Source organism: Thunnus maccoyii, chromosome 3, assembly GCF_910596095.1.
Source record: "Thunnus maccoyii chromosome 3, fThuMac1.1, whole genome shotgun sequence".
In the NCBI taxonomy this organism is placed as follows: domain Eukaryota; kingdom Metazoa; phylum Chordata; class Actinopteri; order Scombriformes; family Scombridae; genus Thunnus; species Thunnus maccoyii.
This window is the reverse complement of record NC_056535.1, coordinates 28,219,742-28,247,609: the sequence shown is the minus strand read 5'-3', so window position 1 is coordinate 28,247,609 and position 27,868 is coordinate 28,219,742. Positions and strand designations below refer to the sequence as shown.

The following is a 27,868-nucleotide window of genomic DNA, read 5'->3' as shown; positions in this document are numbered from 1 at the left end:
CATGCTAACACACCACACCAAGATGTGACCAACATGGTAAAAGCAAGTTTGTCATTGTGATCATATTAGCATGCTTCACAGAGCTCCTAGTGTTGCTGTGAAGTCCTTGTGTTATATATCACAAGTGATAAAAATAACACTGCAGGTATATGACTCATTCGTTTGCCAAATAGTTATTTTCTAGAAACTAAAAAGAAATGCCTCTCAAACATGGTTGAGAGATGGAGCCTGAAAACTGTCCAGGGACCAGGTGTTAAGATCAAGTTAACCTGCAATATAGAAAGTCTGGACTACTCCCTTATGCTCTCATCGGGTTTTAAAAGCACGATCAATAATCCCAATATAAAAATCTATAAAAATATATGAACCTGTAAATCTGTTTTAGGTCATTAAGAATTTTTAGGGCCGTTTGGAGTTCTGTATCATTACTGCACACAACGACTGAAGGTCTATATGTAACATTTTCATCCTCATTATACCATTTGTGGGTTTTTGTTTTTTTACTTCATCTGCTGTATTTGCTCTAATTGTATTCTTTTAAATGAAAATCTTCTTTTATTTTTTCAGTGACCCAATTTTTCCATGGAGATCATTAAACTTTCATTTTATCTTATCTTTCTCTTTCTCTTCTATCTTTAATGGTATTTTTCTCAATTATGTGATGAAGACTTAAGAGTTTAAAAAAAATGGAGCCTTGGAGGCAGCATTCTTCCTTCAGTGTCGACTCTGGCACCTGCTCTAAAGTGAATGGAGCAAAGATGTATCCTGTCTTAATTGTTAAAGAAATGAGAGCCATATCTCTGTGAACTTTACCTCCGATTGTGCCATGAATGCCTCTAAAAAAGAACTTTTATTTCTTGGAGTGAAATAACCTTCTGAGTTTTATTTTCCCCCCCTCAGGCAATAGGTGAGGGAGCACAGTAGAGGCTGAGAGAGAGAGAATAATGAACAGTGGTGGTTCGATGAGTGCAGATGATGAATGACCACGGGGAGGGAGTACAGGACCAGAGCAGAGGCACAGCCATTTGTTACTCTGCTGTCACAAATGTATTTTTAATGAATCTGCACCTCTGACTCCTCTGCAGAGCAGGACTGTTCCTTAAGGCCAACATGACCCCAATATTTTCTGTGCAGCGGTGTCTCTGAACAAACCCACTTTAGCTCCGTCTATATAATGTAAATAACCTTCTCCTTCTGTTTGCCGAAGCCATCAGTCTAGGTCCTCATTATTATCCGTAGCTGTGCCAAGAATTTGGGCCGTCCCTGTCTGTGTGCTGGTAGCAGGTGGGGAGGTTTCACCTTGAATCACTCCAGTGTGTTTCTCAAAAATGTTGTTTTTCTCAGCAGCATAAAAAGTCCTTCAAAAAAAAGCTTTTACTCGTAGCAACACTATCTCCTGAAATCAATTCAAATTCAATTTTTTTCTGGTGATACATGGCAGCTCCTCCAGATCAGCCTGCCTTTGCAGCAGTAGGGTAAATGCCTCTACGTTCCGCTTCTTGTCAGTTTCAACATGGGATCTGTTTAAAATACCAACCAGATTAATTAAGCAGAATATACTGTATAAGGGTAGGAGAAAGTAAGAGAGGTGGACAGTTACCTGCTGATTTTCATGCAAGGCAAACTCCTTAAAGCATGCTGCTGACACCGACGTGATGAAGTCGAGGGGCAGACTAAGAGGAATATATTTCTTACAGCAGTACACTGTGCCTTGGTAGGCTGGCATATTGAGTATGAGTGTGGAGTCTGAAAAACTATCAGGAGATCAGGGTTAAGGCGAGGCCATTTACATTCACACACCTCTGTAATTCCAGCTTTTGCACTTTTTGCATGTAGATGTAGAAACTGCAGGAAACTGCAGACTCCTGTAAAAGACTGCCTCATTTTGAAGGGGGCTGATGCATGGGGCTGATACACATGACACACACAACATGTGACCTACACTGACAACCAGAATGACACACACATCATTGCATTTGCTGTGTTCCATCTGTGCTGTCACACCGGTTCAACAATCTTCTAGGGAATCGGACCTGGGCAGTCATCCATCATAAGCCCCTAGCCTCCAAAAAATGTTTTATGCAAAGAATAGATACTGCAAAAAGCAATTCCAGCAGACACACTGTAGAAAAAAAAAAAAAAAAAAAGACACAGCGATAAGTCACACTCCTAGCATATTTATCATTTTAACAGCCAAAGCACAAACAGAACAACAAAAAGACAAATATATTCACTCCACTCCATATCTCTCATTAAGGCAGTTCATGGCTCTTAAATAATAACAAAGCAATTCTTTATGGTGTCGGTATCTTGAACAATGAAGCTGTCGTATGTCTGTGACCTCCATGTATCCATGTCTAGTTAGTGCTGGCAGAGTCTGTCAAAGGTTTCCACCTTGGAGCTGTTGACAGGTCCCTGCTGCTGAGAAGATGTTATGTACAGTATCTGGACAGACGGCGAAGCCACATACCATCCTGGGCTTGTTATAGTTGAATTAAGGCATTGTAGCACAGAGGCAAAGAGGGGAGAGGGGGACAGAAATCAAATGACAGGTGTTTATGAAGGCATCTCATTGAGGCTGGACGTCTCCGCGGGGCCCCTCTGCCTGCCTGACCGATTGGTCTTGACAGAGCTCTCCCCCGCCTCGAGAAGCAGCGTGCGGTTGTTCTTGTCTCTGTCTTGGTCTGTGACACAGGTCTGGTTGTCACTGTCAAGCAAAATAAATTAGGTGCTTCACTTCAAAATCCACCACGTAGACACATAGTCAATAAATGTTACTATTTTAAAGAGTTTAGTTATACACTGTTACTGTTATTAAACCTAGGCCTATTGCTCCATGTAACATTTTGGGTGTTTACAAGATGATTGGTTGATTATTTTTTTCTGTCATTCATACAAGGTTGTTCAGCCCACATGGGTTCATAAGATTGCAGACATATAATGCAATGTTTAAATAGTCATATAAAGTCATACAAACAATGTGAAATATTAAAATTGACACTTTTCAGTCTTTCCTGCACTGGGGCAGCTTTTAAACCTACCTGTTTCTATGGCTGAATGTATGGCTGGATGTTTCTATACCTAAATGTAATGGAGCTGCGTGTGCAACTAGAAATCTTTTACTTTTTGTTAAATTTTGCATTACACGAGGCTTTACATGTAGAAAAACTACAGTTGTGCTCAATAAAAGTTCATACCTGTCTTGACTTTCTTTGGTCATCGTGCTGTCTTCATAGATTTTCAGCATTGTTTCTGTGCGGTCATCATGGTGCTCTTTAGGCTCCTGAAACCTAGAAAATACATTTTGAAATATGATAATTTTTTAGAGGACAAAGCTAGGGTTATTCTATATTTTTCTTACTGTCAACAAAACCCATTAAAATAACAAACCAACAATGTAACCATCTCTCAGTAATCTCCTAAAACAGCTGTCCACTGTAGTAATTACTTACTCAAACAGGAGTTATTAGTGCATTTGTGCACTATTTTCTGCTGTGGATTAATATAAAATTGGAGCTATAGTGAGTTTACACTACCAGGACAGTGTATGTGGGATTTACAAGTATATAATACAGTGCACATCTTCATGGTGAAGGAATAAATGAACATCCATGGCTCAGAGAAATAGCCTACACACAGAGAAAATGTGTTAAAAGGTACAACTCACTGTTGGTTTTTCATGAGGTTTGTTGACATTAAGACCAACATAGAATATCACAGATTCATCATTAAACTCCGCTTAAAAGAAAAGCTGACAACAGAAAACACAACTACAACTGTTTACAAGACAAACTAGGATTTTTGTCATAATTTTCTTTATCCATCCCAATACATAGCCCCTCCCCATGCTGCAAGCAGTGGTACTTTATATCAAAGCCCCTTCGGAGGCATGAAGAGTTTCCATTTGCTCCCATTCACTGTCATCAGTCAAATAATATGGCAGCAGATGGAGTACAGTATGAAGGTAATACATCCTCTGAATACAACACCTGGGCTCGAGCCTCTCTTTGACCTTAGCGATGGACAGGATGTAGGGGCTGATCTGCCTGGCGATAGTGGTTAGGTAAGAGTTCTCCTGCTTCAACTGCATCAGATCATGAAGCTGGGCTAAAAGCAATAAACAAAGAAAATGTGAGTAAAATAAGAGTAAAAAGTTTGAGCAATAAATTAAAATTTTTGCTGTCACTGTTGAAGACGAACCCTCATAGATCTCCTGCTCGTTAGTGACCCTCTGAAAAGTCTCATCCCACATCTGTGAAGAAAATGAGATAAGTAGGCTCATTCTCATGAAGTAAAATATTAAGGTAACTGCAGTCAGTTGACTCAGGGGATAACTTGACATTTGCTACTTTTCTTTTCCCTCTGTTTGCATTCCTAGCAGTCTCAATTCATGACAATGTTTAACAATGACTTTTTAGTATGCAGCTAGGGGCACTGACTGAGGACAAATGTAGAAACCTTTTTTTTTTTCAGAAGATCCCTGGCAAAGACCAGTATATATTATAAAGGTCAAAACATCAAGGTATCACTCGGCGTACCTCTTCAAACATGACTCTCATAGTTTCCACAGTGGAGTACTGGGAAGCTATCTGGCTGTCAATGTGCAGCGATCTGTCCAGGATCTCGCCCATTTGATCTGTGTTGATGATGGAGTGGTGCTTGGTCAGGTCTCGGTGCAGCTCCTGCACCTGGTCCTTCAGATTCTGAACCTCTGTCTGGAGAGTCTAGAAACACCAGATACAGTATACGACATGACACTTGTGTTACAATGTCTTTAAAACAGCAGAGATTTGATGGGTGTATAGATGCCAGGTGAAGTGCATCTGAGCGTGAAAACCTTTCTTCCCCACTCGACAGGTCGAGGATGAGTTCCCAGAGGAATTTATGCTGCTGACTTTTCACCGCTTTGCTTTGAGGATCAGAGATGTCTCCTCAGGAAGAAATATTGCTGCAATTGTACTAAATAACCTGAATCCAAATTGATTTATAAACTAGCTATGGACTCATCTTTTAAAATATAAAGCACTTCTAGTCAACTCTTCCCAATGAATGTCTGTTCTACTGTCTCCATTTGGTCACAGTAACAAAATGTCCTAATCTGTGACTTTGCTCTGAGGCAAAGATTCTACAATAACAGGGAAATAAAGATTTTTGCATACTTAACTACACTTGCAATCAATTTTAAATGTTCTGGATAAAAGCATCAGGTAATTGCCAAAAAATGTTAATGTACAAATACAGCACTCACCCTGTAGGTGTTCTCATAGTTGTGGCAGTGCTCGGTGAAGGGCGTCTCCCTCCCCTCAGCCAGGAGGACCTTGGTGCAGATGTTGCGGTGAGACGTGGGCCTTCGCCCGAACACAGAACCCAGCGGCATCTCACTGAGAGACGGAGAGTGGCAAGACATGGAGAGAGGGGACTGGAGCCTGAGGTGAGGTGAAAATAAATATTATAACTGCCTTTTTTTCTCTCTTTAAATAGCTGTAATAACATTAATAACTGTGACATCATTCTCCATCAATCCTTTATAGAAACAAAACATTACCTCTATCTGATATCTGTCTCTTAAACACAGGAGGGTTAAATTCATGTTCAATAAATTGAACCCCGTTATTGACCATATTGGTCAATACACTGGCTCTGTTCTTACACTTAGCTCTGTTCCCACTGTACAGATATTACTGTATATAATTACAGTAAAGCTTTGCTCAAATCACCCAGAACACAATGCAATTTTCTTATTATCTTGAACCTTTTCTCTTTTTTCAGTTTATGGCTCCCAGAGCTTTCTGTCACTGCTATTATTTGGGAATTGTGTGCATACTGTACGTAAAACATGCTGATCCTGAATTACTGTTTTACATTATTTTTATTACATTTTACTGTATAAATGACTAATATATACCTTTTTATAATTTGCATATCAAATCTTGATTTTTGTGTTTACCGTGTTTAATATAAACCCAAAAAAGCAACTTCTGATTGTTTCCTCAGTCAACAAAACTGCTGATATGGTACTTCTTCTACCTGACCCATTGCTGCAGCTCCACTACAGCAAAGTGCTTCATTCAAGCAGTTTCCATCTCTCTATCAAAAGGTGGATAAACAGATAAAATGTTTGCACTTCACAAAATGAAAATTTTCTGTCAAATGAAATAAACATTCACTTATCGCCTTTGAGTGTTGCGTTCTGCCTCACAATAAATACACTGTTCATGTTTCAAACTAACCACACAAAGCAAATCAATCGGTTCTGAAACACAGTAAACACACAAAGACACCGCTCAGTCCCTGCTCTTTGTATCATGTGTCTGAAGTGAATCAACACACTTGACAGTGAGGAGACCTTGTGCTGTCACTCATAGCACTCAAATCTCTTCACCATCACCTTCACCAAGAGTCCTGGCTTCATGCCTCACACAGCATAAATGCCCTGAAGCCATTCTGCAATAGCCTAGGTGTGAATACATCCCTCTCACGTTGCCATACAAATATTGTCCTCTGAGCTTCCAAACTATGTCCCTACACAACCAATTAAAGAGTTTGCCAGTATTAAAGCAGCAGTATCAGTTGCATGAAAGAACATGGCTGTACTTGCTCTGTTCTGTGAAATTATGATAAAAATAGGGCCAGCTGGCCATCCACCAATCCCTTCCCGGGTTTGCATCCTGCATTATCGGCTGACTAGTGGGGTAAGGCACTCTCAGACTGCAATTCAGGATGTATCAGACACAACAACACAACAGACATACTGAGCAACAGGCTACACAGTGTGGGTGGCATTCTGAAGTACCATATGGTAAGCAAAAGCCCATTTCCTCCTCCGTCTGTGAAGCGAAGTATGGAGTGGACAAGTCAAGCACCTTGTGTTACCACTGCCATCTTCTCATCAACAGCATCAACAGAAATTCACAAAAGAGAGTAGAAAGCCCGGCAGATCTGAGATCTCTTGGTTTATAAAACAAATTCACTTGAATCTCCACTACAGTCATAACTATTCAAAGATGTACTTCTGGAAAAGACAAATGCATCGGGAGATTACACCGCGAGTTAAGATGCACATCACATACTCATGATATGTTTGAATCAGACACATGCATGTTTCTGGTCTGCTCTATACAGGAGAACAAAACTTCAATGACTCAAAAATGATAAAATATACAGAAATTTACCTGGAGTCTGTAGGCTCTTACTCCTGACTTCTTCCCTAGAGTGAATGCATCAGAAGATCTGTCTAAAGCATGTATCCTTCTCTCTCTGCCATACACATGTCATCCTCTGCACATCTAGCCTCTGTCCTCCCACCAGTAGTGACGCCAATTAAAGACTTTGCACGTGCTAAAGCAGTGACATCAGTGGCCAAGAACAAAGCGGACCGGCCGCTCCTGTGTGCCAACTTCCAGATGAATCCCGGAGAGTTCTGTGAAATTACGATAAAAATAGTGCCAGTCGGCCGGCCACCAATCCCTGCCCACTTTGCATCTTGCACTGGCAAGGCACTGAACAAGTTGGAAAGCAGAGTTGTCAGTATGTTGGCATTAGTGGGTGGGCTTAAGGACCTGTGAACAGTTGGGAGACACTGATGTGGAAAAAAATCGGATGGGGTGTTTGTGTGTGTATGTGGACAAGATGGTGTTGTCATATAGCTAGTTCTTTCTTTGCATTGTTGAAGAATTCTCTCTTTTTTTGTGGTATTCAGCTAAATCTAATCTAAGTTAACATCTGACCTCTAAGAAAAACAAAACATCACACTGGAAAAACTGATATGTACGGTGACCGTGAAGCACAACACTCATCCATCCATCTCCTGAATGTTATCTGGTATGTTTTATGGCCTGGCCACAGCAGGAGCAGAGCTTTCTAAAACAGGACCAGCACCCATGTAACAAGGTGAGTTACGTAAAACATATCAGTGTACAGAGCTTACAGACAGAATAATTGCCATAGCGGGACTCAGCATGGCGCCTCCTTTCCTCTCCCTGCAGTCATCGCTGTCTACCATCTGTACTTGGAAACCATTGGGGATTTTGAGTTTGGATTCCTCACAAGTGTGAAATTTTCTGCCTAGACTTTTTGCTTTCTTGGAAGGATCCAAAAGATGCCATGGTGATATTCAGACAACAAAAGCACATTGCTAACTAAAACCTTACAGGAAGTGATCATTTAATGATTACACTTAAAAGATATTTGGCTGCAGGGACACTGATATTGAAAGAGATGATCTTACCTCGTTCCAACACTTGTGGATCCGATGACAGAAGGAGGGCAGCGCTGTCCTAGCAGCAGTAGGGGTTCTAGACAGCGAGCAAACTCACTGCGGTAGTCTGTGTTGATCTAATGCATCACAGAGAGATTTAATCTTACAATGGGAGAAAAGAGAGTGCTAAAAAGACACCTTTTCCAATGCGAATAAATATATTAAAGTCTCCCTCTACTCATGAAATACGTTTTTATTGTTCCTAAGGTTGAATGAGCAGAATGATGTATATGTGCAGAGTTTGATACTAGAAGGCTGTTTTCACATCCATCTGCTGAAGAAGGAAAGTTTCTATGTGCTCATATCTGATTTAAAGGGGCGGGCCTACGAGCATTATTTTGACTGGGCCAATATTCAACTCACACTAGTGTGATGTGGAAACTTGAAGCCTCCAGTGCACAAACACTGGGAACGGACTTTATGAAGTAGGAGACGTGTTGTGTCCAACAGTTGAAATATATTTGCATATTCATAGATTGTGGAATTTTTAATAAGGGAGAGGGAGCAGATGCCATTTTAAATATTTTAACAACATAATTGAACTTTTTGGTGGAAAAACCATATCAGACACAAATGATATTCAGAGTAGCGTACTTTATATACATCTCCAGGCATGTCTGGAGGGGATCTTTTTTTTGTTAGATCAAGTTGTACCCTAAAGGATTTGGCTGGTGATTTGCAGTGCAGAGCCAAACCAACAATGAACTCCTCCTACTCATAAGTATTGTGAGTGTATCCAAAGTCTGATATCTTATTTCCTCCTTTATGCTACACTGTACATTGTAAATTTCTCAACTTCAGTACAAAGTAAAGAGATCGTGATATGTAGCACAACAAGCTGGCGAAGCTCTGTAAACAGAGCCTCTTTCCCCCCACGCAGGTGCATTGGCATCTGCCTTACACAGAACTATTCTTCAGAGACTGAAAATGTGATTGCTGTTATTAGTCCAGTTCTAAACAAACTACCCTTCTTCATGGTGAAGGAATATGTCACCCAGTGCAACGGTGTGGCTCACTGACGTGTATTTAATCGTTTTTGGACAACAACGGAGGTCTAAAGCACAGAGGAATATGATATATGATATATCAGGCTTTGGATATATACTCAAGATATTGCTGGTTTGGCTCTGATTTGTTGACAATAAGAAACAAATAGAAAATCGCAGGCTATATCCCTCAATAGTAGCAAAATGTCAATTCAGTGTATCAGTATATTCTGACTAAATCTGTGACATTTTCATCACAAACAGGTGTCAAATTAATCAGGTGTCAGTTTAATGATTATGAAGATTATATGAATCATATTAATTGGATTGCACAGTCACTATATCTCAAACCAAAGACCTATAGGATGGGAGATTTTGGAGGTAAGTGTCAGACAACACTTTCAACCACCATCATCAAAACACCAAATGAGGAAAAAAATCTTTAGTGACTTGTAGGGTTTTGCCAAGGAGGATGGAAGCTTCTCTGGTGGCTCGTGGTGGTCTAACACCTCAATAACTGACACTTTTTGTGTGTTTTTCCTTTAACTTGTCACCAACCTGCATGTTTCTGCTTCACCACTGTTTATCACTGATAAAATAATAGTAATAAGTACTGATTCAACTTATAGCTTTGCAGATCATGAAATCTTTTACATTCACTAAATTTGGTGTTATCAGCAGCAGCAACACTGCAGCAGTCCACACTCAGCACCAGAAATACATTGCCATATTTTTTAAAATAAAATATTGGTAACTCAAGGCCCAATTACTATCTTTCTGCTGGAGATTGAACTGTGAACCATCATAACTCAAAAATAAACATTTGTAAAACCATTGTGTCATTTTTTTCATTACATTTTGCTGGCTGTTTTGGATTTTTGTCCCATTAGAACTCACTGCACTCATTTATCTTTAAAGAAAAGTTGACACTAGGCTTTAAGGCCATAAAAGAGGTGAAACTGCATTATTTTTCAAGAGAAACACTTTAAACATAACCTTTTCCATCTCTGCATCAGGACCGTTCATACTCACTTTGCTGCTCTGCACTGGTCTCAGTCGATGAGGGAGCTTTACAATCCTCTTCAGCCTCTCCATGAGTTGCTGTGTAAGCAAGAACATCCTGGTGTGATTCAGTGACCTGTTTCAACCTCACTGAGACATTATAGACATCCTCCATTTAAAGCCCAATTCAGTCCTGCTAATACTGTAACTTCTTTCTTGCCAGACAACTTCTTTCTTGCCAAGACAACTTCCTCATAATAAACGTAGAGTTCTTTTTGACTTACGGTTGGTACTGATAATTAAAAGTGTCATCCATAGTCTTTAAATCAAAGTATACACAGTATGTCATCACTATTTTCTCACTTTTTTTTTTTAATCCAACTGATAACAGCATGCTTATATTTTATGTTTTATATTTTCACATGTCCTCTTCCCTACCCACCCCATCTCTTTTACCAACTTGTATTGCAGTGCTGTGACGCCGTATTAATATTTCATAAAATACTCATGAAATGCAATAATATTGGAAAAATAGTTCACAGTTTATGTGCTCCGTTTGAGACTGTACTCACGTAGCCCATATCCAAAAACTCAAACTTGTTGGCTGAGCTGAGGAAGGCTGAACAGGTGACGAGATGTACCTAAAAACATCAGAGGTTAAAGGTGACTGAATGTCATTTAAATGGCATTAAATGAATCCCACAACCAACTATAAAAGTATAGAAGTATCGGTGGAAGCATTACAATGGTTTGTGACTAGAAATATATCATTATTATTTATTATCAGGTATCTATTGTGTCCTACAGTACCTGGAGGGTTGGGAGGAGAGCAGTAAGGTGTGAAAGTTGTTCCTTTAGTGCCTTCTCCTTCTCCTCATGTTGACTGCAAACACACACACACAAACATGTAACATTACACCTTCAAATCTATGCCTGGCAAGATACACAGAGGATTCAGCTTAGGGAGGTGCAACCACAAACAACATACTCCATATTTCCAGAAGCTAATCTATCTGTCTTCTCCTGTAACAACACACAGGCGCAGGACACACAAAGCCTGACATAAATAGCCTTTAACACCTTTCCGGGAAGCCAGCCACTGGATGGCTTCCAGGCAAAGGAGAAAGACAGAGAGAGAGAGAGAGAGAGAGGGAGATGGAGGACACTGGGCACAAAAAATATCATTAAAGATCCCCACAGAGTGCAACCTGATAGACTCACTCACATACACAAAATTGTTCTTATTCAATTGTGCACACGTATACATAGAGCATACACTCAAAAAGGAAATGGTTCTCATTCAGATTCTTTTTGCATCTTGAATTGTTGCTGAGTCTGTTTGTCTTCAGATAATATACATTTCACAGATTAGTCATCAATCTTTAGTGTAATTTAACTGATGTGCAATAATTGTTTTTGAGACTAATTAGTGAGAAAACCTCAAGTGACATTAAATCAAACTTAAATGATTCCTGTACGGATGTTGTAAGATTATTAATTATTAATTATTTCATTAATGTAGAGGAAGTTTTGTACAGGCATGTGGGGATACTTGTGCATTAATGCTAAATTAGTGGTTTGGGAGGTCAACATTAGCATGTTATTGCAAAATAATTTGTTATTTTTTTAAAATCTCTTTACAGTCTTGTGTCTGCACACAAGCAGCTACCTAGTGAGTAACTGAGTGGCAGGCTGCTATCAATGGAAAAGGAAAGTTCAGATCTTATTCTCAGGACAGTATACTGTGCTGAAAACAGCTTCACGCGACATTAATGGTGCATTAGGCCCTATAGTAGGTGCTAAATGTGCTTCAATTGAAAGTGGAGGAAATCAGCAGACTGCATCCAGGCTTTCCTGCAGCAGCTGCCATTGTTTATTATGGACTTGAAAAAGTATATAATTTACATACTGTATGTTTGCATACCGATACTTTTCAGTTGGCTTCATTTTCATTGATTGGATCCAGGCACAAGCTGCAGCCACTGGCTGCGATCTGTAATCCTACTGAAGTGGTTTTAATTCAGTATACCATGCTTTGTTAAAATGAAAATCACCCAAGAAAATGTGTTTGGTGAGGAGAGAGATTATTCCAGAGCAAACAGGGCGCTGCTATTCATCACCCAGAGTACAATGCAGCATGATACAATGGAAAAAAACGTATCAAATGACCTAGTGACAGCAGCATAATAACATTCAGTTTGGTAAATAATGTGACGTGAGCTTTATGGCAACACAGGAGCATTTTTATATAAGAACTGTAAATCTTTATTTTATTTTACCTCTGAGCTGCTTTCAGCAGAATCTTCTTCCTCTCTGCTAGTTTTTCCTGTCAGATGAGAACAGATGAAAACAGCCCCCTTTTATTCCTTACACTACTGTGAAAATGGCCTTAAGCTCTTTAATACCTAATGAATTTTCAAGATTGTGGAAAGAAATTGGTGTTAATTCCACATTGTGGAGTCTGTTCCTTTGGATTACTCATTATGCAAAGAGAACACAGTCTTTTCTCACAATTAGATCAACAGAGACATCCAGTGGCCAGGCAATGCTAATGGAGTCAGATGGAGGGGATGGTAATTTACTGTGAATACTACTTCAGAGAAAATATTTTTGAATATTATATTTAACTAGAATTACACAGTGAACACTAGAATGCTCTGACAATCAAAGAGAAGTAAAAACTGAAAACTGAAAGTCATTTTTGTCCACTTTGGTTAAATTTTCTGCAGGTGACAATTTAATTTAACTCTTTATAAACAGACTTAATGTGTTTTAATCCACCTGGCGTGCAAAGGGACAGTCAGAACAAAGTGATAATGTTATTTATTATAACATTATAAAGCAACAGTTGAGAGATATATACCACATCAGTATCATTATACAACCTGCAAACTGTTGAACAGGGTACAGATTGCACTCTCCTCTTCTTCCACATTCAGACACACTTCCCCTATCATTGCTCTCAGCAGAACGATTGCCTCTCGAGTTGAAGTTTGCAGCTCCTTCACCACCTGAAAGGCCACTGTGGGTTACTAAACTGACATTAACTTATCATTAGAAGTTTTATCAGAAGTTAATGATCAGAGAATGATGAAATATAATCATAGTTGAGGCTACTCTTCTGTACAACTATACCAGTTAACATGCTTTGATGCAGTGCTGCCTATTTACTTGTTAAATGTTTTTGTATGGTTTTAAGCAGAGTACTCTTTGTACATTTAGATACAGGCGTTGTCCAAGGACCAAAACTAACACAAGCACTGAATTTTAAGTAAGTTTGATCCTACTTCATTTAGAAACGTTCAAAATATTGTTTAGTTATTTATATGTTTATGTATTCAAGGTCCATTGTAATTAGCTAAACAAATTTCAAGCATACCTGCGCTGCATCTCACAATATCATCACCACTGCTGAGTGCTTGAATTATTTATAATGCCACTTTTTTTTTTTTTTTTTGTCATGAATGTCATAAATATGTAGAGGAACAGACAGGATTCTCTCACCAGCACAGCCTGGTCCAACATCTCACATCCTTGCACATAAGCTGTTTCGATATCAATGCAGTGCGTACGACTCTCCCTGTGGTAAACAAACAACACCTAATTTAAGAGGAGAAGAGAAGAGAAGAGAAGAGAAGAGAAGAGAAGAGAAGAGAAGAGAAGAGAAGAGAAGAGAAGAGAAGAGAAGAGAAGAGAAGAACTTCTGACAGTCATAAATTTTGTTGTGGATTCACTCACACTTGCATGTCTCTGAAGCACCTGATGCAAAGCATCGACTTATTCTCTGTTGAGAACAGGATGTAGGGCTCCTCATGAAGAGCTGCGGAGACACAGACACCTTTTAACTTCAGCCCACAGGAACATCAGAGGATTCTGTTATTCTATTGAGCAGATTTGTCACAAACAGACTTTAAAGAAGCTTCAGAATACAAAAATAGGTTCACTCACATTGGTCAAAATTTACCACCAAGTATTAATATCATGCTTTTCATGCTACTTTCCATATTTACTTCTAGTTTGAGAATTTGATTAATATGTAGCCCAAGAGGTTCAAGCAGAGCACAGGAGGGATTTCACCTCTCATGTGCAACACACTATTTCTCTGCTGTAATATGTCTGGAGTGAGTAAAGTACAGGTGGCACTCACAGCACTTCCTGTGTTTGGCTTTGGTGCGTTTGGCCAGGGATACGATCTCATGATGGGAAAACATTCTGGCCTTGTGTGTCAGCTCCCTGCAGGCGCCACACAGTGGCTGGCTACAAGTGTTACAGTAGTACATCACCCCAGTGTCCTATACAAAAAACAAACAAACAAACACACAAACAAACAAAAACTATTTAAAGACAAAGTGAAGATATAGTTTTGGCATTTTTCATTGCTTAAAGCCAGAGACTATATTTGATGAAAAATACACCTGTGTTAAAGCTACTATGTGTTTAATTTTTAAAATTCTGACTTTGGCGCACCCTACTGGTACTATAAAAAAGGTGCAACTTGCAGAAATTGAAATAGATTAATTAATAAACTGCACCAATTTCCACCAGGATATTTCTACAAACAAAACCTTATGCCATCATAATACTTTGAATGCTGCTATTCTTGACATATTGGCTTTAATATCCTAAATTACAAAACTGAGTTGCAAAAGTCACTGCCCTTTAAAGTCACCGTTGCACACTTCACTGCCTAAAGTGGAAAAATGGAGAGTCAAATACAAAGTCTGTCTACAATAATAAGGGAGCATTCTGCCAACAAAAAAACATGGACTCGTTGAACGTTTTGTTTATCTTCTATATCTTTTGGCATTAAGCAGTTAATGAACCATATTTTTTGCAATACTTTTGTCTGGTTTTCAATGATTTTTGGGACTTGAAGTTCAATACTTGAGTCATAACATTTCCTGGAGAAAACCTCATATGAGATATGGATTGATGTGAGTTTGTCTGTCACTTTGTACCTTTTTGTTACTTTCCTGGTCACAGTTGGCACACTGCACTATCTCCTCAGCTTCTGCATTGTTGTCGACCAGGAACTTCAGCAAACGGTCCTCTGGTGGGAGGGCATTACTCCCTTTAACTATGGATGGGTATCTGTGGGAAAAGCTCAGACAGGTTGAGTGATATGTTAACAGAAAATTATGACATTTATCTTCAGATTAGTAATATTGGCAATTGTCTGTTTATTAATTAAAATAGTCTGATTTAATCAAATTAAGTGAAGTGAAAAGAAGAACAGATACATATTTTTTCTTTCTCCATGTGTCAAGAACTGCAACATCACAAGTAGATAGCAGCATGTGCACACACAAAAAAAGACATTGTAGACCACCCTAAAAGATATTATAATAACAATACAATAAGAAAAAAAAAATAAAACAAGGGAGTAACACATCACCAACATACATCTAGTCCACTAAAAAAAACAATCGTAAGCCCTCCAGACTTGATATACTTAAATTTTACTACGTTTAGGCCAACAAAAAATAACTTAATAAATAACTAGGACTGGGTATCAACATTAGCGCCAAACGAAACCTTACTTTGGGGGATGTAGTCATGTGTTGACCCCTTTTTTTAATTTAATAAAATCAAAATGCTCAATGCTAAATAAAAACCTGAACCTAAGTTAAATAAAATATTGTTCAAAGTTAGAAAAGTTTCATGATTTAAATCAGGAAATATCTAATCAAATCATATGTAAAAAAGTCCTATGATTCTGACTAAGCATGCACTACTTCAATAAATTGTACAGTCAATTACTAGACCACCTGATCCTCTTGTACTACTGCACTCTGTCTATTCTGTATTTCTGTATTGTAGAACATTAGATATATACTTATATCTTTCTGCACAATCCATTTTCATGAACATAATTTTTTTTCAATGCCTGTACCAACTCAACCTTGCTCACTATATCCCTTATATTCTCTACATTCTCCATTCTTTATTCTCATTTCTTCATAGCAACTGAAACTGAAAAGTATAAATGTAACTGTGGTGAGATGATAATAAAGGTCCTTGAATCCTTGAACAAAAACCAAGCCAACTGAATCAGAATCATCTTTATTGGCCAAGTATGTTACCATATGTACCATATTTCAATGTACTTACACAAAAATAACAACTTAAAAATCTTCAGAAATAAGTAAAACGAAATGAAGTATAATTTTTTAACTAATGTATATATGTATATATATACATTAATTAAAAAATTATAATTAATCTTATTAATATTATAATTAATATAATATCATTAATGTAAAATTGTATAAATCTACAAGTCCTCACAGCTGAAACATTTCTAAATATGAAAAAAGGCCCAAAATGTTTTTAAAAAATTACTATTAAACAGTTTTAAACCTGTACCATGTTTTTGGTGCAGTACCATAGATAACCTGTGGGGGGCAGCAGTGACGTCAGGACGCCGCCGCCGTAGAAGAAGAGGGTGCGGAAGAGGATGCGGAAGAGGATGCGGAAGAGGCTGTAAGACACGCTGAAACAGACGTGTGCTGCGGGAGCAGGTTCGACGGGCTGTAATCTAGAAAGTTCCAGTAAGTCACTGAAGGAGCAGCGACAGTGTATGTAAACAGTTTGTCCATAAAGGGAAACATATTCGACGTGGGAACATGTCGGTCATCTCTGAGGACAATGTGCGCGGTGGGAGCGTTTTCAAGGATATCAGCGCCGACGACGAGGACTGGCAGCCCACTGAGATAGAGAGCCTGTGTATGAACTGCTACCAAAACGGTATGACACGTTTGCTTCTCACCAGAATACCTTTCTTCAAGGAAATCATCGTCAGCTCTTTCAGCTGCGGCAACTGCAGCTGGTCAAACACTGAAATCCAGTCAGCCGGCCGGATTCAGGAGCAAGGCGTTTGTTACACATTGAAAGTCAAAACAAAACAAGACTTGAACCGGGAGGTGGTGAAAGCAGACAGTGCGACCACCAGGATCCCTGAGCTGGATTTTGAAATCCCTCCCTTCACCCAGAAAGGCTCCCTTTCTACCATTGAGGGCCTTTTAGATCGAGCAGTTGCGGGGTTGGAGCAGGATCAAGCTGTCAGACGGGCAACTCACCCTGAGGTGGCCGAGAAGATAGACGAATTCATCCAGAAGCTGAGAAAGCTAAAAGAGGTCGAGAATGAGTTCACTCTTGTGATTGAGGATCCATCTGGCAACAGTTTTGTGGAAAATCCACTTGCCCCTCAGAAAGATGAGGCTCTCACTGTGTCTTCGTTCAAGCGGACCGCACAGCAGGACATGCAGCTGGGAATAAGAGCTGATGATGACTTGGATGAGGAGGAGCCGCCCAGCAACGACCTGGAGGCCATGAGAAATGAGGTTTTAGTATTCAACACCAACTGCCCAGAATGCAACGCTCCAGCCTCGACCAACATGAAGCTCGTCCAGATCCCTCACTTCAAGGAAGTCATCATCATGGCCACAAACTGCGACAGCTGTGGCCATCGGACCAATGAGGTGAAATCAGGTGGAGCCACAGAGGAGCTGGGCACCAAGATCACCCTGCACATCACAGACCCGTCAGACATGACCCGAGACGTGCTTAAGTCGGAGACGTGTTCCGTCCTCATCCCCGAGCTGGAGTTTGAGCTGGGGATGGCGGCTCTGGGTGGAAAGTTCACCACCCTGGAGGGGCTGCTGAAAGACATCAAAGACCTGATCGTCTCCAAAAACCCCTTCATCTGCGGCGACAGCAGCACCACAGATCGGGTGCAGAAGCTGAATGAGTTCGGAGAGAAGTTGGAAAAGATTATCACCGGAGAGTTGGACGTCCACATCATCCTGGATGACCCAGCAGGGAACAGCTATCTGCAGAACGTGTACGCCCCGGAGCCAGATCCTGAGATGACTGTTGAGAAATACACCCGCTCGGTGGAGCAGAACGATGACCTCGGTCTGAATGACATGAAGACTGAGGGATATCAGGAGGAAGATTGATCTGCCAGCACCAGCTCAAAGGACTATATACATATATATATATATAATAATGTCATAAACCAGTGTAATTATATCACTCTGTTTTCTGCCATTTTCATACATTTTGAGTTAAACACTGGCTGAATGTTGGTTTCCATCAGTATGTTGATCAGCGAAATAAATTCTAAGTTGTCTAAATTTACAGTGAGGAAAAAAACTAAACATAAAAACACAGAAGTAACCTAATTTGTATCATGCAAGGATGCTGCCATGATTAAAGTTAAACCCTTGAACTCTGTGTTGACTGTATTCTTGTGACATCCCAGAAGATGGCGCTCTGTTAAAAGAAATATTTCTCTCAGAGGACCACAAACAGTGTTACAAATTAATCTTTTTATACACCTGTAAGCGTGACATCATCTAAAGTCATATCTAAATTGAAACTTTGGCTGTGCTCTCTTATTTGGAAGATGTTAAAAGACAGCATGTAATGTTTGCTGTTGTATTGTAGATTCAAACACTAATTTTCTGCGCTAATCTGCATAATTAGTCTTGAGGAACAGGCAGAATTTATACTGTAGTACGAGCACGTATGTGTTGATTAAGATGCTTCTAAAGTCAAGGTGCTTTTTAACACAACTACACGACAGTTTCTACAGGATAATTGTGTTTTAATTAAATATTAGACCTGCCACTAACAATTATTTCCAATATCAAACTGTCACTTACTTTCTCAATCAATCATTTTGTCAACAAAATGTAAGAAAATTGTGATGAATGCCCATTATAATTTGGGATTTTCATGTGTTATTTTATCCAACCGTCTGTCCGAAGAAAATCTGCATATCTTCACATTTGAGCGACTAGAACCAGAGAATGTTTGGCTTTTTTGCTTGAAACTCGAACTGCTTGACTGAAATAATTAAGCGATTAATCGAAATGAAAATATGTGGTGATTCATTTTCTGTTCATCAACTAATAATTTCACCTCTGTTAAATATCGGATTAAAGAAAAACTGACTTATTTATAGAGTTGAACAATCATGCACAACAAACATTTAATCTCAGGTAGAAAAATGGATACACCACATTCTCACAGGCCTGTTTGATTTAAACATGCTGTTTGCTTCAATTTGAGTCATTTGCACTGATGCGAATGTTCCTCCCCTTCTGCTGTGCGTGTTTTATCTAGTTTTCATAGCAACAGGGATCTATTGTGTTCCACTAATAGCAGAGAAGTGAATTCCTAGATTACATGGTTCTTGAGTGAGCAGCTGTTAGCAGGCTGCTGCTTCTGGAAATAGTAGCTGCCAGGCAGCAGGCCCCTGTAGCCTGAGCCCAGACAGCAGAGCACAGCGGCTCTGTGCCCACTGGGTTATTTCCACAGAAAACCAATGATTGTCTGGATTTTTTTCTTCTCTCATTTCTCAGTACTGTGTGCCATGAATAAAATCACAACTGTTGGTTTTACTCTGATTTATAATGCTGACTAGCATACATGAATTACAGGTGAAACATCAAATAGCTGTAAGGTAAGATAACTATGGAAGTCTCCTGAGGTTCAGCCATAGTTTGTCTAAATCATTTTATTATAACTAAATCACAATACTTACCTCACAGTATAGTGTGGACACATGGAAAGAATCAGGGTTATTGTGATTTCAAATATATCTATATCTAATGTAGTCAAAACTCAATATCAATATTGTATTTCCTGATCGCTTCATCCACACAAAAGATGAATGAAACATTTAGATCAAATTGTTTCTGACAATGTAGGACAGACTCATGTTATAATTACCATACAATCCTTTTCTATCCATCCATGTGTCCTTTGATGAGGGAAACCAACACTGCAGACCTGAAGGTCACTGTAAACCACGAGTCATTCCTTAATAGGGGATGAAATGGATTGCTATCATGTGACTGCTTTTGATTGCTGTAAGCTACTGGCTCCGGTGCCAAATGCCACTATGCTTTGTTTGCTGTGTGACTGATCTTAGCGGAACTTGCCGGCCCCGCTGACTGTTGTGGCCAAGGGCTAAATCAGAGACTGGGATGACCCTGCAGCTGCTCCAGCCACTCAGGCCTGCCCTACCCCACACCGGGCCAGCAATGGGTCACTGAGCAGCTCCCTAAACAAAACAGAGAGACTGCTCTCTAAAACCAATAGGATTCTCCTCAATATTCCTGCAGGAACCAAACCAATCTACTAATCGACTTATGTGGAACGAATCCCTTTCAGCAACGCTGCCCGAAAATGGGGCCTGTGGGAAAAATTTGGCACTTCACACAAAATCCTCTGAGGGGTTTCAAGAAGCAACATGATATTTCACTCCAAGCTTAATCATATTTGAGCAGTTTGAGATCACCTGCTCATTACATAGTATTATCAATTGTTATTATGATACAAGCTGTGAGAGGTTGTAATTCAAATTGAATGTATGTGTAATCCACCAAAACAGTCCTTGACCTTTGGCCTTCTATATTTTCTGTTTGTTTGGGGATTTATGGCACAATAGGTGTGAAATCCAGCCTCTAATATCTAATGCAGACACCAAAACATTGTGTTCAACATTTATTTCTAGTTCAAATACAAAAGAACTCGAGGGTTTATTTCCATTATTATGAACCCATAAGAAAACATCTTCCTGTGCTAGGGCTGAACCTAATGATTACTCTCATTATCGATTAATCTGATGATTATTTCCTCAATTAATCAATTATTCTAAAAATTGTCTGAAAACAATCAAAAATGCCGACTATAATTTCCCACAGCTCAAGGAGAACGTCTTGTCAACCTCAAACTCAAATATATACAGTTAACCATCATATACGAAAAAGAAAATGAGCAAATTCTCATATTTGAGTCATATTTGGGCATTTTGCTTGAAAAGTGACTTAAACAATGAATCAATTATCAGAATAGTTGCAGATTAATTTTCTATTGATCAACTAATCGTTGCAAAGCGCAGAGTGTCAGTGCAGAGTGTCAGTGTCTGTAATGCAGTTTGCATGTGGAAATAAAGAACATAAACTACTTGCTTGTGTTCATATTGTTCAGAAATTACAGACATTTCCAGTGCCAACACAACATTGATAACGTAGATGCAACCCAATTTGTTCCAGATCAACCTCACAGTGCTATCTCTTACCCACAGAGGGGGCAGTTGAGACGGCTGTCGTTGGTCCGGCCTCGTAAGCAGCGGGCACAGAAGATGTGGTAACAGTCCAACAGACATGGGGACTGGTACTGCTCATGGCACAGGTGACACACCAGGGGGTGGACATTGGTACAATCCACATTGCATATGTTGTCCAAATTGGTGAAGATTACTCCTGCCATCTGTAAACAGAGCGTGTGAATAATGACGAGCATGTCAGTGTATAACTGGAGTAAAACTTATTAAAATGTTACATCATCGCATTGTCAGCACACAAACAAATAAGCTGTGGCATGTGTTATAGTAAAGGATTACAGTACAAATGCTCTGGTCTCCGTAAGGCTGGCTGATAGATGACAGATATGAATCACTTCATTTAATACTGATATGAATCAAAGTAAACAAAGTGAACTTTTTCTCTTACCTTGTCAGGCATGTAATAACTACCCGGAGCATCAGTGACAACAAACAATCCACAGATGTCAAATAAACAATACCAGAGACAGTGTCAAGACCAACATTATATTCATCTAACAAAACCTACTGTAAATGCAGCAGGCCAGCCTACAGAGAGCACAGACAGCCACTGTCTTACCTTTCAGTGCTGCTATCAGCTACCCCCAGCTGGAATGACAACAATGCAGAAACTCTTCAATAGTAGGCCGGCGGGGTCCCTCCGCCAGGCAGCTGACAGCATACACCTCATGCACGCCCCCAAGTGTTGCCAGAGTGCAAAAGGGACATTCAATATTGCTGTCCAACACAGATTAAAATACAGTTGTCCTATCTCTAATGTCATATTGCAATGTGTCTCGGACCCCGAGCCAGGGTGAGTGGAGGGAATGGTGTGAAAATGACAGGATTGCAAATCTTCCATAACACTTTAAGAGGAATACTTCCAACTTGTCATACAAAACATTGTTTTTTAAAGCGTTCTAGGCCTTTTGTAAACTCTGGTTTTTAGAAAAGTGGTACATAAATTAAACTTGATAATGTACTTAACAAATAATTGCAATATGATAAAAAAATAGAGGTGTTATATCCTCCTAATACAGTGAAAGGTTTACATGTAGTGTTGGTTTGATTCATTTGACAACATGATAGTGTCTGAAGGTCCACTTACTTCCAACCATCATAAAGTCTTGTGATTTTTCTCAGTTGCCATGGAGATTTCTCAGTTGTTTAATATGTAGTATATTATCTGTTTGTTTGATACAGGGTCTCTGTTCTGACAGTTTCAATATTTCTACTTAAAGGATAGGTTCACAATTTTTCAAGTCTGTCTTAAAACAACAGTCAGGTGTCCAAATGAACATTGAGAGAGGTTTTCCTCGCTGTAATCATTCCTCCTGTTCATACTGGCTATTAAAAGATTCCTTTCAAATGTGCTTTCAATATAAGCGATTGGAGCCAAAACAGTGTTTCCACACAGTCATATTGTGCAAAAATGCATTTAAAAGTGTATCTGAAGCTTATATGAGGCTTCAGCAGTCTGAGGTAGTCATATCAAGTGGATATCTGCCACATTTACAGTCTTTTTAGCATCAAATTCCCTCTTTGTGTTTCCTCAGTGTTTCCCTGTTGAGCTGCAGTGGGAGTATAGTAACAAAGAGAGGGACCTTGGCACTAAAAAGACTGTAACAATGAAAGATAACTTGATTTGACTCATTTGCATGGCTGAAGCTTCATATTAGCTTCACATAAACTTTTTAATACATTTTTGCACAGAAGGAGGACCGTGGATTTTGGCCCCCATCATTTACATTTAAGTGCATTATGATTATATTATGGCCAGTATGAACAGGAGGAATAATTACAGCAAGAAAAACCTATCTCAATGTTCATTTGGGCACCTGACTGTTGTTTTAAGACAGACTTGAAAAATTGTGAACCTGACCTTTAAAAAACTAGCTACACATTTGCTAATTATTGTTCACAGAGCAGCTAATTTTTGTGAAAGAGACAAATTAGCACACTGATTGGACTATTATCTGAACTCTTCTAATAGATGTTTTCCCATTTAAACTGATGTTAGTAGTTTAACAAAAAAGATATCTGGTTGCACGTAGGCTAATTAGCGTTAAAGAAGCTAATTTTTTTATAAATGAGTTTGAAAGCCACTCTTTGCTTAATCAACTCCAGATAAATCGATGCGATCGATTGCGCAGCCAGGTATTATACTTCCTGCGCAGCCGTCCCTCCTTCCTTTTTGCTGAGTGTGTCAGCCATGGCCCCGATTGTGAGTAGTAAAATCATCAAATAAACTGCATATAGACTATATATTTTAGCTTGTCTTCTTCACGAGCAGAAGTGTATATTATCAGTGTACGTTAGTAAATGTGATACGAACGTTTTGAGCCTTTTCTTTGGCTTAATTTACTGTGTCGGCTGAAACCACGTTGGGCTAATCTGTTATTGCTAACGCTAGCTAGCAGCAGTTAACGTGACATCGGTAGCAAAGTTTTATGGATGATAAAAAGATGATTTTTTTTTTTTACTGAACACGATGGCTGTCAGTGTAGCTGTCGACATCAACATCTGAACGCTTTTTTTTTTTTACTTTATTGTCTTAAATTTACAAATGCATGTGTAATCGCGTGAGTTTGAGTAACCTTTTCAATATCTCTGCCAGAAGAAGCAGGTGGTCAGGAAACAAGGTGGGAAGAGGAAGAAGCAGATCCTGAAGTTCACCCTGGACTGCACTCACCCTGTTGAAGATGGGATCATGGATGCTGCCAACTTTGTGAGTGTAACAGTCCATCTGTTAGCTCAGTGACATATGCAGTGTTGCAGCAGCTGTCAAACAAGACCCCTGAGTGTTTTAAATACTGCTGTCATATCAGAGGGATCAATCCTTAGTCATTGGATATGATAGTTACAGACAGGCCACTATAATCCAGTGTGGTTTTGAATGGAAACTAACAAGATGTCAACCACAATATGTCTCCTGTCATTGCTTGTAAGAAACTCTTATCTGTGTATCGCTGACCTGACACGCCAGATGGTTTGTTACACAGAGAGAAATTGAGAAATTGTCCTTGGAAATTGTTTGGAAAGGGCAGACACATTCGAAAATGACTTGGCAGGTGATTGGTCGAACCATCTGTCTACAACCGTCTATCACTGTCTTACCTTGCGAGGCAGCTGGGTTTTGCGAGATCAGGTGAGAATCCTCATAGGACGCTGATTGGTCTGAAACACTAGTGGTTCAGGCACAAGTGCATAACTTGGAGCCTGACGAGATGGATTCTTGCATGATCTCACAAATCCAGCTGCCTTGCAAGATAAGTGCATCACACCGTCTGATGTAAAATTTCTTAATCCAGCAGCTTGTCTCTTTTCAGGGTTATGCGTACCAACCCTTTGCTGTGTGTGACTTTTTGTGTGTTCTCCACACTTACAGGAGCAGTTCCTGCAGGAGCGCATCAAGGTCAACGGCAAAGCTGGAAACCTTGGTGGTGGAGTGGTGTCCATCGAGAGGAGCAAGAGCAAAATCGCAGTGAACTCTGAAGTTCCCTTCTCAAAGAGGTAAATTCGATGCAACTCATATCAGTCATGTTTTATCTGTTGACTGGAGTTTGTGTATTTGCATCTCATGAAATGCCAGTGATTTTCAACAACTGATCTGGACGGTGCTTGCTGTAGGGTCGCAAAGACACTGTGTGACAAATGTGACATGTCTAATTTGAAAAGGTGTTTGTACAACCGTCTATGAACTTGCTAACAGCAGTAACTTAGTGTGGAATGTAATATGTAGGGATTTTTTTTTATTGGAGTTGAAATAAGGAGTTCTTGTAAATTTAGAGACACCAAACAAATCTAGCTTCACTTGGTGCTCAAAGAGTAGAAATGTGGATGTGAAAGGTTTGTAGTTTACTACTTCACAGAAAATCGAGGAGGTGTTCAGCTATTTTCTCGATCAACATGCACCACTTGCATGACCTTGTCTAGCTGGTGTGTTAGCACCTTTTGTTTGCTTAGCTAATAGCATATGTTTTTTGGGTTGTTGTTTTTTTTCGGCCGTGTTCCACCAGCAGGTTTCATGCAGGTTTAGGAATCAATGGTTTTGGATGATTGGCCTCCTTGGAGTTTGTTGCTTTTGCACTTGTGTGTGAGAATTTGAGAATTAAGCCTTAAATGTTTGACTAAAAAAAGAATACTATTCACAACTGAGTGTGTTACGGTTTTGCTTTTACCACAAATGTGAATAAGATGAAAAGAACCAGAGCGTAAGTCAGCTTGAAGTGCTTCAAGGTTTGTCCATAAAACCAGTGAGCACCAATTATAAACAATATTGTTAGAGTATTACAAATGATGGAATAAATGTGGTTTTGACTGAATCTTTGTATATGTTAGAGCTGTGAAGTAAGAACATCCCAAAACTGAAGCACGTAGTTGTAAACAGACTGATGTGGTCAACAGCATGAGTAAACGGAAGAATCAGGCCAGTGTTGTATTTTCATGTAGTACTTGTAGTTATTCACAAATTTTCACAACATAATGAGATTACATTAATTGGTTGGGTGGAAAGTATTTCAAAGATTTTCAATAACATCTTTGTCAATAAACCTTTTACATTTAGCCTTTTTGAAAATAGGAAGTTAAAGGTCAGTTCAACCAAATCACAAAACAATAATTTCCCCACTTACCATCATAGTGGTATCTAACCATGAGGTAAGCTGTGACAATGTGATGGTGAGCCAGTATGCAGAAAACCAGGATTCTGAAACCAAAGTAAAATAAAAATGTGATGTTGCAAATTTATCTTCTGTGGAAAAAGGCCTGTTTGCAGCAAAGTCTGTGGATTGTTTTGAGTTATCTGGACATTTTTGGTGGAAAGACATGTTTCTGTTGAGCAACTTTTTCAATGTTTGGAATGCCTCAAACATAATTCCTTTAAACTCTTGACTGCAATTAAGTTTGGTTTTTTTGTACCTAATGATCATCTCAGTTTCTGCTACTTTGACAGTCAACTATTTTCTGGGTAAATGACATGATGCTTTAATACAGCGGGGGTAGACAAACTCTGGTATGATGGAGGTCACCAAAATAACTTAAACTCAATTCAAAGACTGGAAGTATAAACAGTTGCATGCAACAACTGCATGAAGATTTCAAGCTACGTATTCGGTCTCAGTTGGGAACACCACCAGCAGAGGGTGACTCTTGGAGAATTTGATGTAACCAGTGGAAATAGTCACTGGCAGATGTTGGTATTAACCTCGGTGTAAGTGCGATCTGTCATCAAATTGCTAATATTTTGTGACCTACAATATGTTTATCTGTGGGTCAAAACATTTTTTTTTTAATTACCTTATTTGAGATCAACATAGTTTAACTGGATTAAATTGTCATGTTTGTCATTTACTACACCTGACTGTTTATTTAAGCATATTTAAAAGGAACGGTGAGATTGAGCAGGTTGAATAGATTTATGAAAATCACATATTGATATTTTCACTAAAAAAAAGTTTATGATTTTCCCTTCCACTCACCTCTTCCAGGTACTTGAAGTATCTCACCAAGAAGTATCTGAAAAAGAACAACCTCAGGGACTGGTTGAGGGTGGTGGCCAACACCAAGGAGAGCTACGAGCTCCGCTACTTCCAGATCAACCAGGACGAAGAGGAGGAAGAGGACGAAGATTAAAGCCGACACCACTTTTAATAAAATTTCAAAAGAGAGAGGAAAGAAAAAACCTGTGTTGTTGTTTTTTTTTTTGTTTGTTTGTTTTTTTAATTTAGTTTTATAATCTTCTGGTATCACACACAGCACATCTGCTTAACTACGCACCACAGCTATGAACATAACACACATGCTTTTCTCTGTTGTAATTGTAATTTTGAATGCTTATTACTTAGATAAAGAATTAAAATAATCCAAAGGAGCAATTCTTCTACTAGTACATTTAAACAAGATATCTTTGGAATATTTCTTTTTCTTCTTTGGTACCTTTTTAGTCATTATTTTAAAACTTTTAATAGAAATTTCCAATGAGAAAACTCTTAACGCCTTAGCCTTGCTTGTTCAAGATGATAAGAGTTAAAAGTAGATAAGTGAATTTTGTAAATGGACTGCAATGCATAAAATGTGCACAACTGCAATTTATAAACAGAACACTAAAAACTCAGCATGTGCAGCCAGGACAGTTCCAGCTCTTGATTTATGTGTTTTGATAGATTAAGTGAAGTTGAACCTCATGTGCTCTCTCTGGTGAGCTCTGTGGGGCATCCTGTGTTACAGCTGTGGTAACCTTGACAACAGTTAGACCACTGGCGGTCAGGACTCCTCTCACAGCATGCAGCCATCAGGCTCCACTTTAGTGCATTGGCTTTGTCAGGGGGAGAGAGAGAAAAAAAAAAAAAAACTGTGAAAGTTGGCAAAATGAAGAAACTGATTTTGAGTCGTGTTATGTCCACCTGAGGGTTTTGGGCGTGAATAAAAAAAAACTGCAAATTAGATAAAAGAATGTTAATTGGCATAAACATCTTGCCCTCAGAGGCTATAATTGCGTTTGTC

At 39.2% G+C, this 27,868-nt stretch overlaps 3 protein-coding genes across 13 annotated transcripts; 2 read left to right on the top strand and 1 right to left on the bottom strand.

Annotated features, from left to right (window-relative positions):
- Nucleotides 1-845: 845 nt before the first annotated feature.
- On the bottom strand, nt 846-24,026 carry rnf207a (ring finger protein 207a). 11 transcript variants are annotated; one of them, XR_006095460.1, is made up of 20 exons: nt 21,341-22,658; nt 15,204-15,336; nt 14,393-14,537; nt 13,984-14,065; nt 13,750-13,825; nt 13,131-13,256; nt 12,525-12,571; nt 11,056-11,128; nt 10,818-10,886; nt 10,276-10,344; nt 8,228-8,334; nt 5,249-5,426; nt 4,539-4,724; nt 4,201-4,252; nt 3,990-4,107; nt 3,198-3,290; nt 2,471-2,707; nt 1,801-2,122; nt 1,601-1,673; nt 847-1,520 (listed from the first exon to the last, which is right to left on the bottom strand). XR_006095460.1 is itself a non-coding variant. In XM_042406255.1 (19 exons), exons 3-19 carry the CDS (start codon nt 21,529-21,531, stop codon nt 2,557-2,559), a joined length of 1,896 nt encoding a protein of 631 aa, XP_042262189.1. In that variant the 5' UTR covers nt 21,945-21,973; nt 23,962-24,019; the 3' UTR covers nt 2,158-2,556. The 11 variants fall into 11 exon arrangements, 9 of the variants coding, with proteins under 9 accessions (XP_042262189.1, XP_042262191.1, XP_042262184.1 ...); XR_006095459.1 differs by having other exon boundaries at nt 846-1,520; nt 1,601-2,122; XM_042406255.1 differs by lacking the exons at nt 847-1,520; nt 1,601-1,673; nt 1,801-2,122 and adding an exon at nt 23,962-24,019 and having other exon boundaries at nt 2,158-2,707; nt 21,341-21,531; nt 21,945-21,973.
- zpr1 (ZPR1 zinc finger) lies at nt 16,693-18,478 on the top strand. Its single transcript, XM_042406259.1, has one exon. The coding sequence runs from the start codon at nt 16,872-16,874 to the stop codon at nt 18,204-18,206; it is 1,335 nt and encodes a 444-aa protein (XP_042262193.1). The 5' UTR covers nt 16,693-16,871; the 3' UTR covers nt 18,207-18,478.
- Nucleotides 23,483-27,033, top strand: rpl22 (ribosomal protein L22). The gene is made up of 4 exons (XM_042406260.1): nt 23,483-23,588; nt 23,982-24,092; nt 24,753-24,877; nt 26,854-27,033. Exons 1-4 carry the CDS (start codon nt 23,577-23,579, stop codon nt 26,996-26,998), a joined length of 393 nt encoding a protein of 130 aa, XP_042262194.1. The 5' UTR covers nt 23,483-23,576; the 3' UTR covers nt 26,999-27,033.
- Nucleotides 27,034-27,868: the final 835 nt, after the last annotated feature.

What these genes read in the sequence shown, in the direction of transcription:
- zpr1 (XM_042406259.1), top strand. Translation starts at nt 16,872, where the DNA reads ATGTCGGTCATCTCTGAGGACAATGTGCGCGGTGGGAGCGTTTTCAAG.
- rpl22 (XM_042406260.1), top strand. An exon ending in TCATGGATGCTGCCAACTTT is followed by an intron (nt 24,093 to 24,752) that starts GTGAGTGTAACA and finishes CCACACTTACAG; the next exon opens with GAGCAGTTCCTGCAGGAGCG. An exon ending in GAAGTTCCCTTCTCAAAGAG is followed by an intron (nt 24,878 to 26,853) that starts GTAAATTCGATG and finishes CACCTCTTCCAG; the next exon opens with GTACTTGAAGTATCTCACCA.
- rnf207a (XM_042406250.1), bottom strand. Translation starts at nt 21,564, where the DNA reads ATGCTCGTCATTATTCACACGCTCTGTTTACAGATGGCAGGAGTAATC. An exon ending in AGCCAAACACAGGAAGTGCT is followed by an intron (nt 14,066 to 14,392) that starts GTGAGTGCCACC and finishes GTGTCTCCGCAG; the next exon opens with CTCTTCATGAGGAGCCCTAC. An exon ending in CTGCTGAAAGCAGCTCAGAG is followed by an intron (nt 11,129 to 12,524) that starts GTAAAATAAAAT and finishes GTGTGTTTGCAG; the next exon opens with TCAACATGAGGAGAAGGAGA.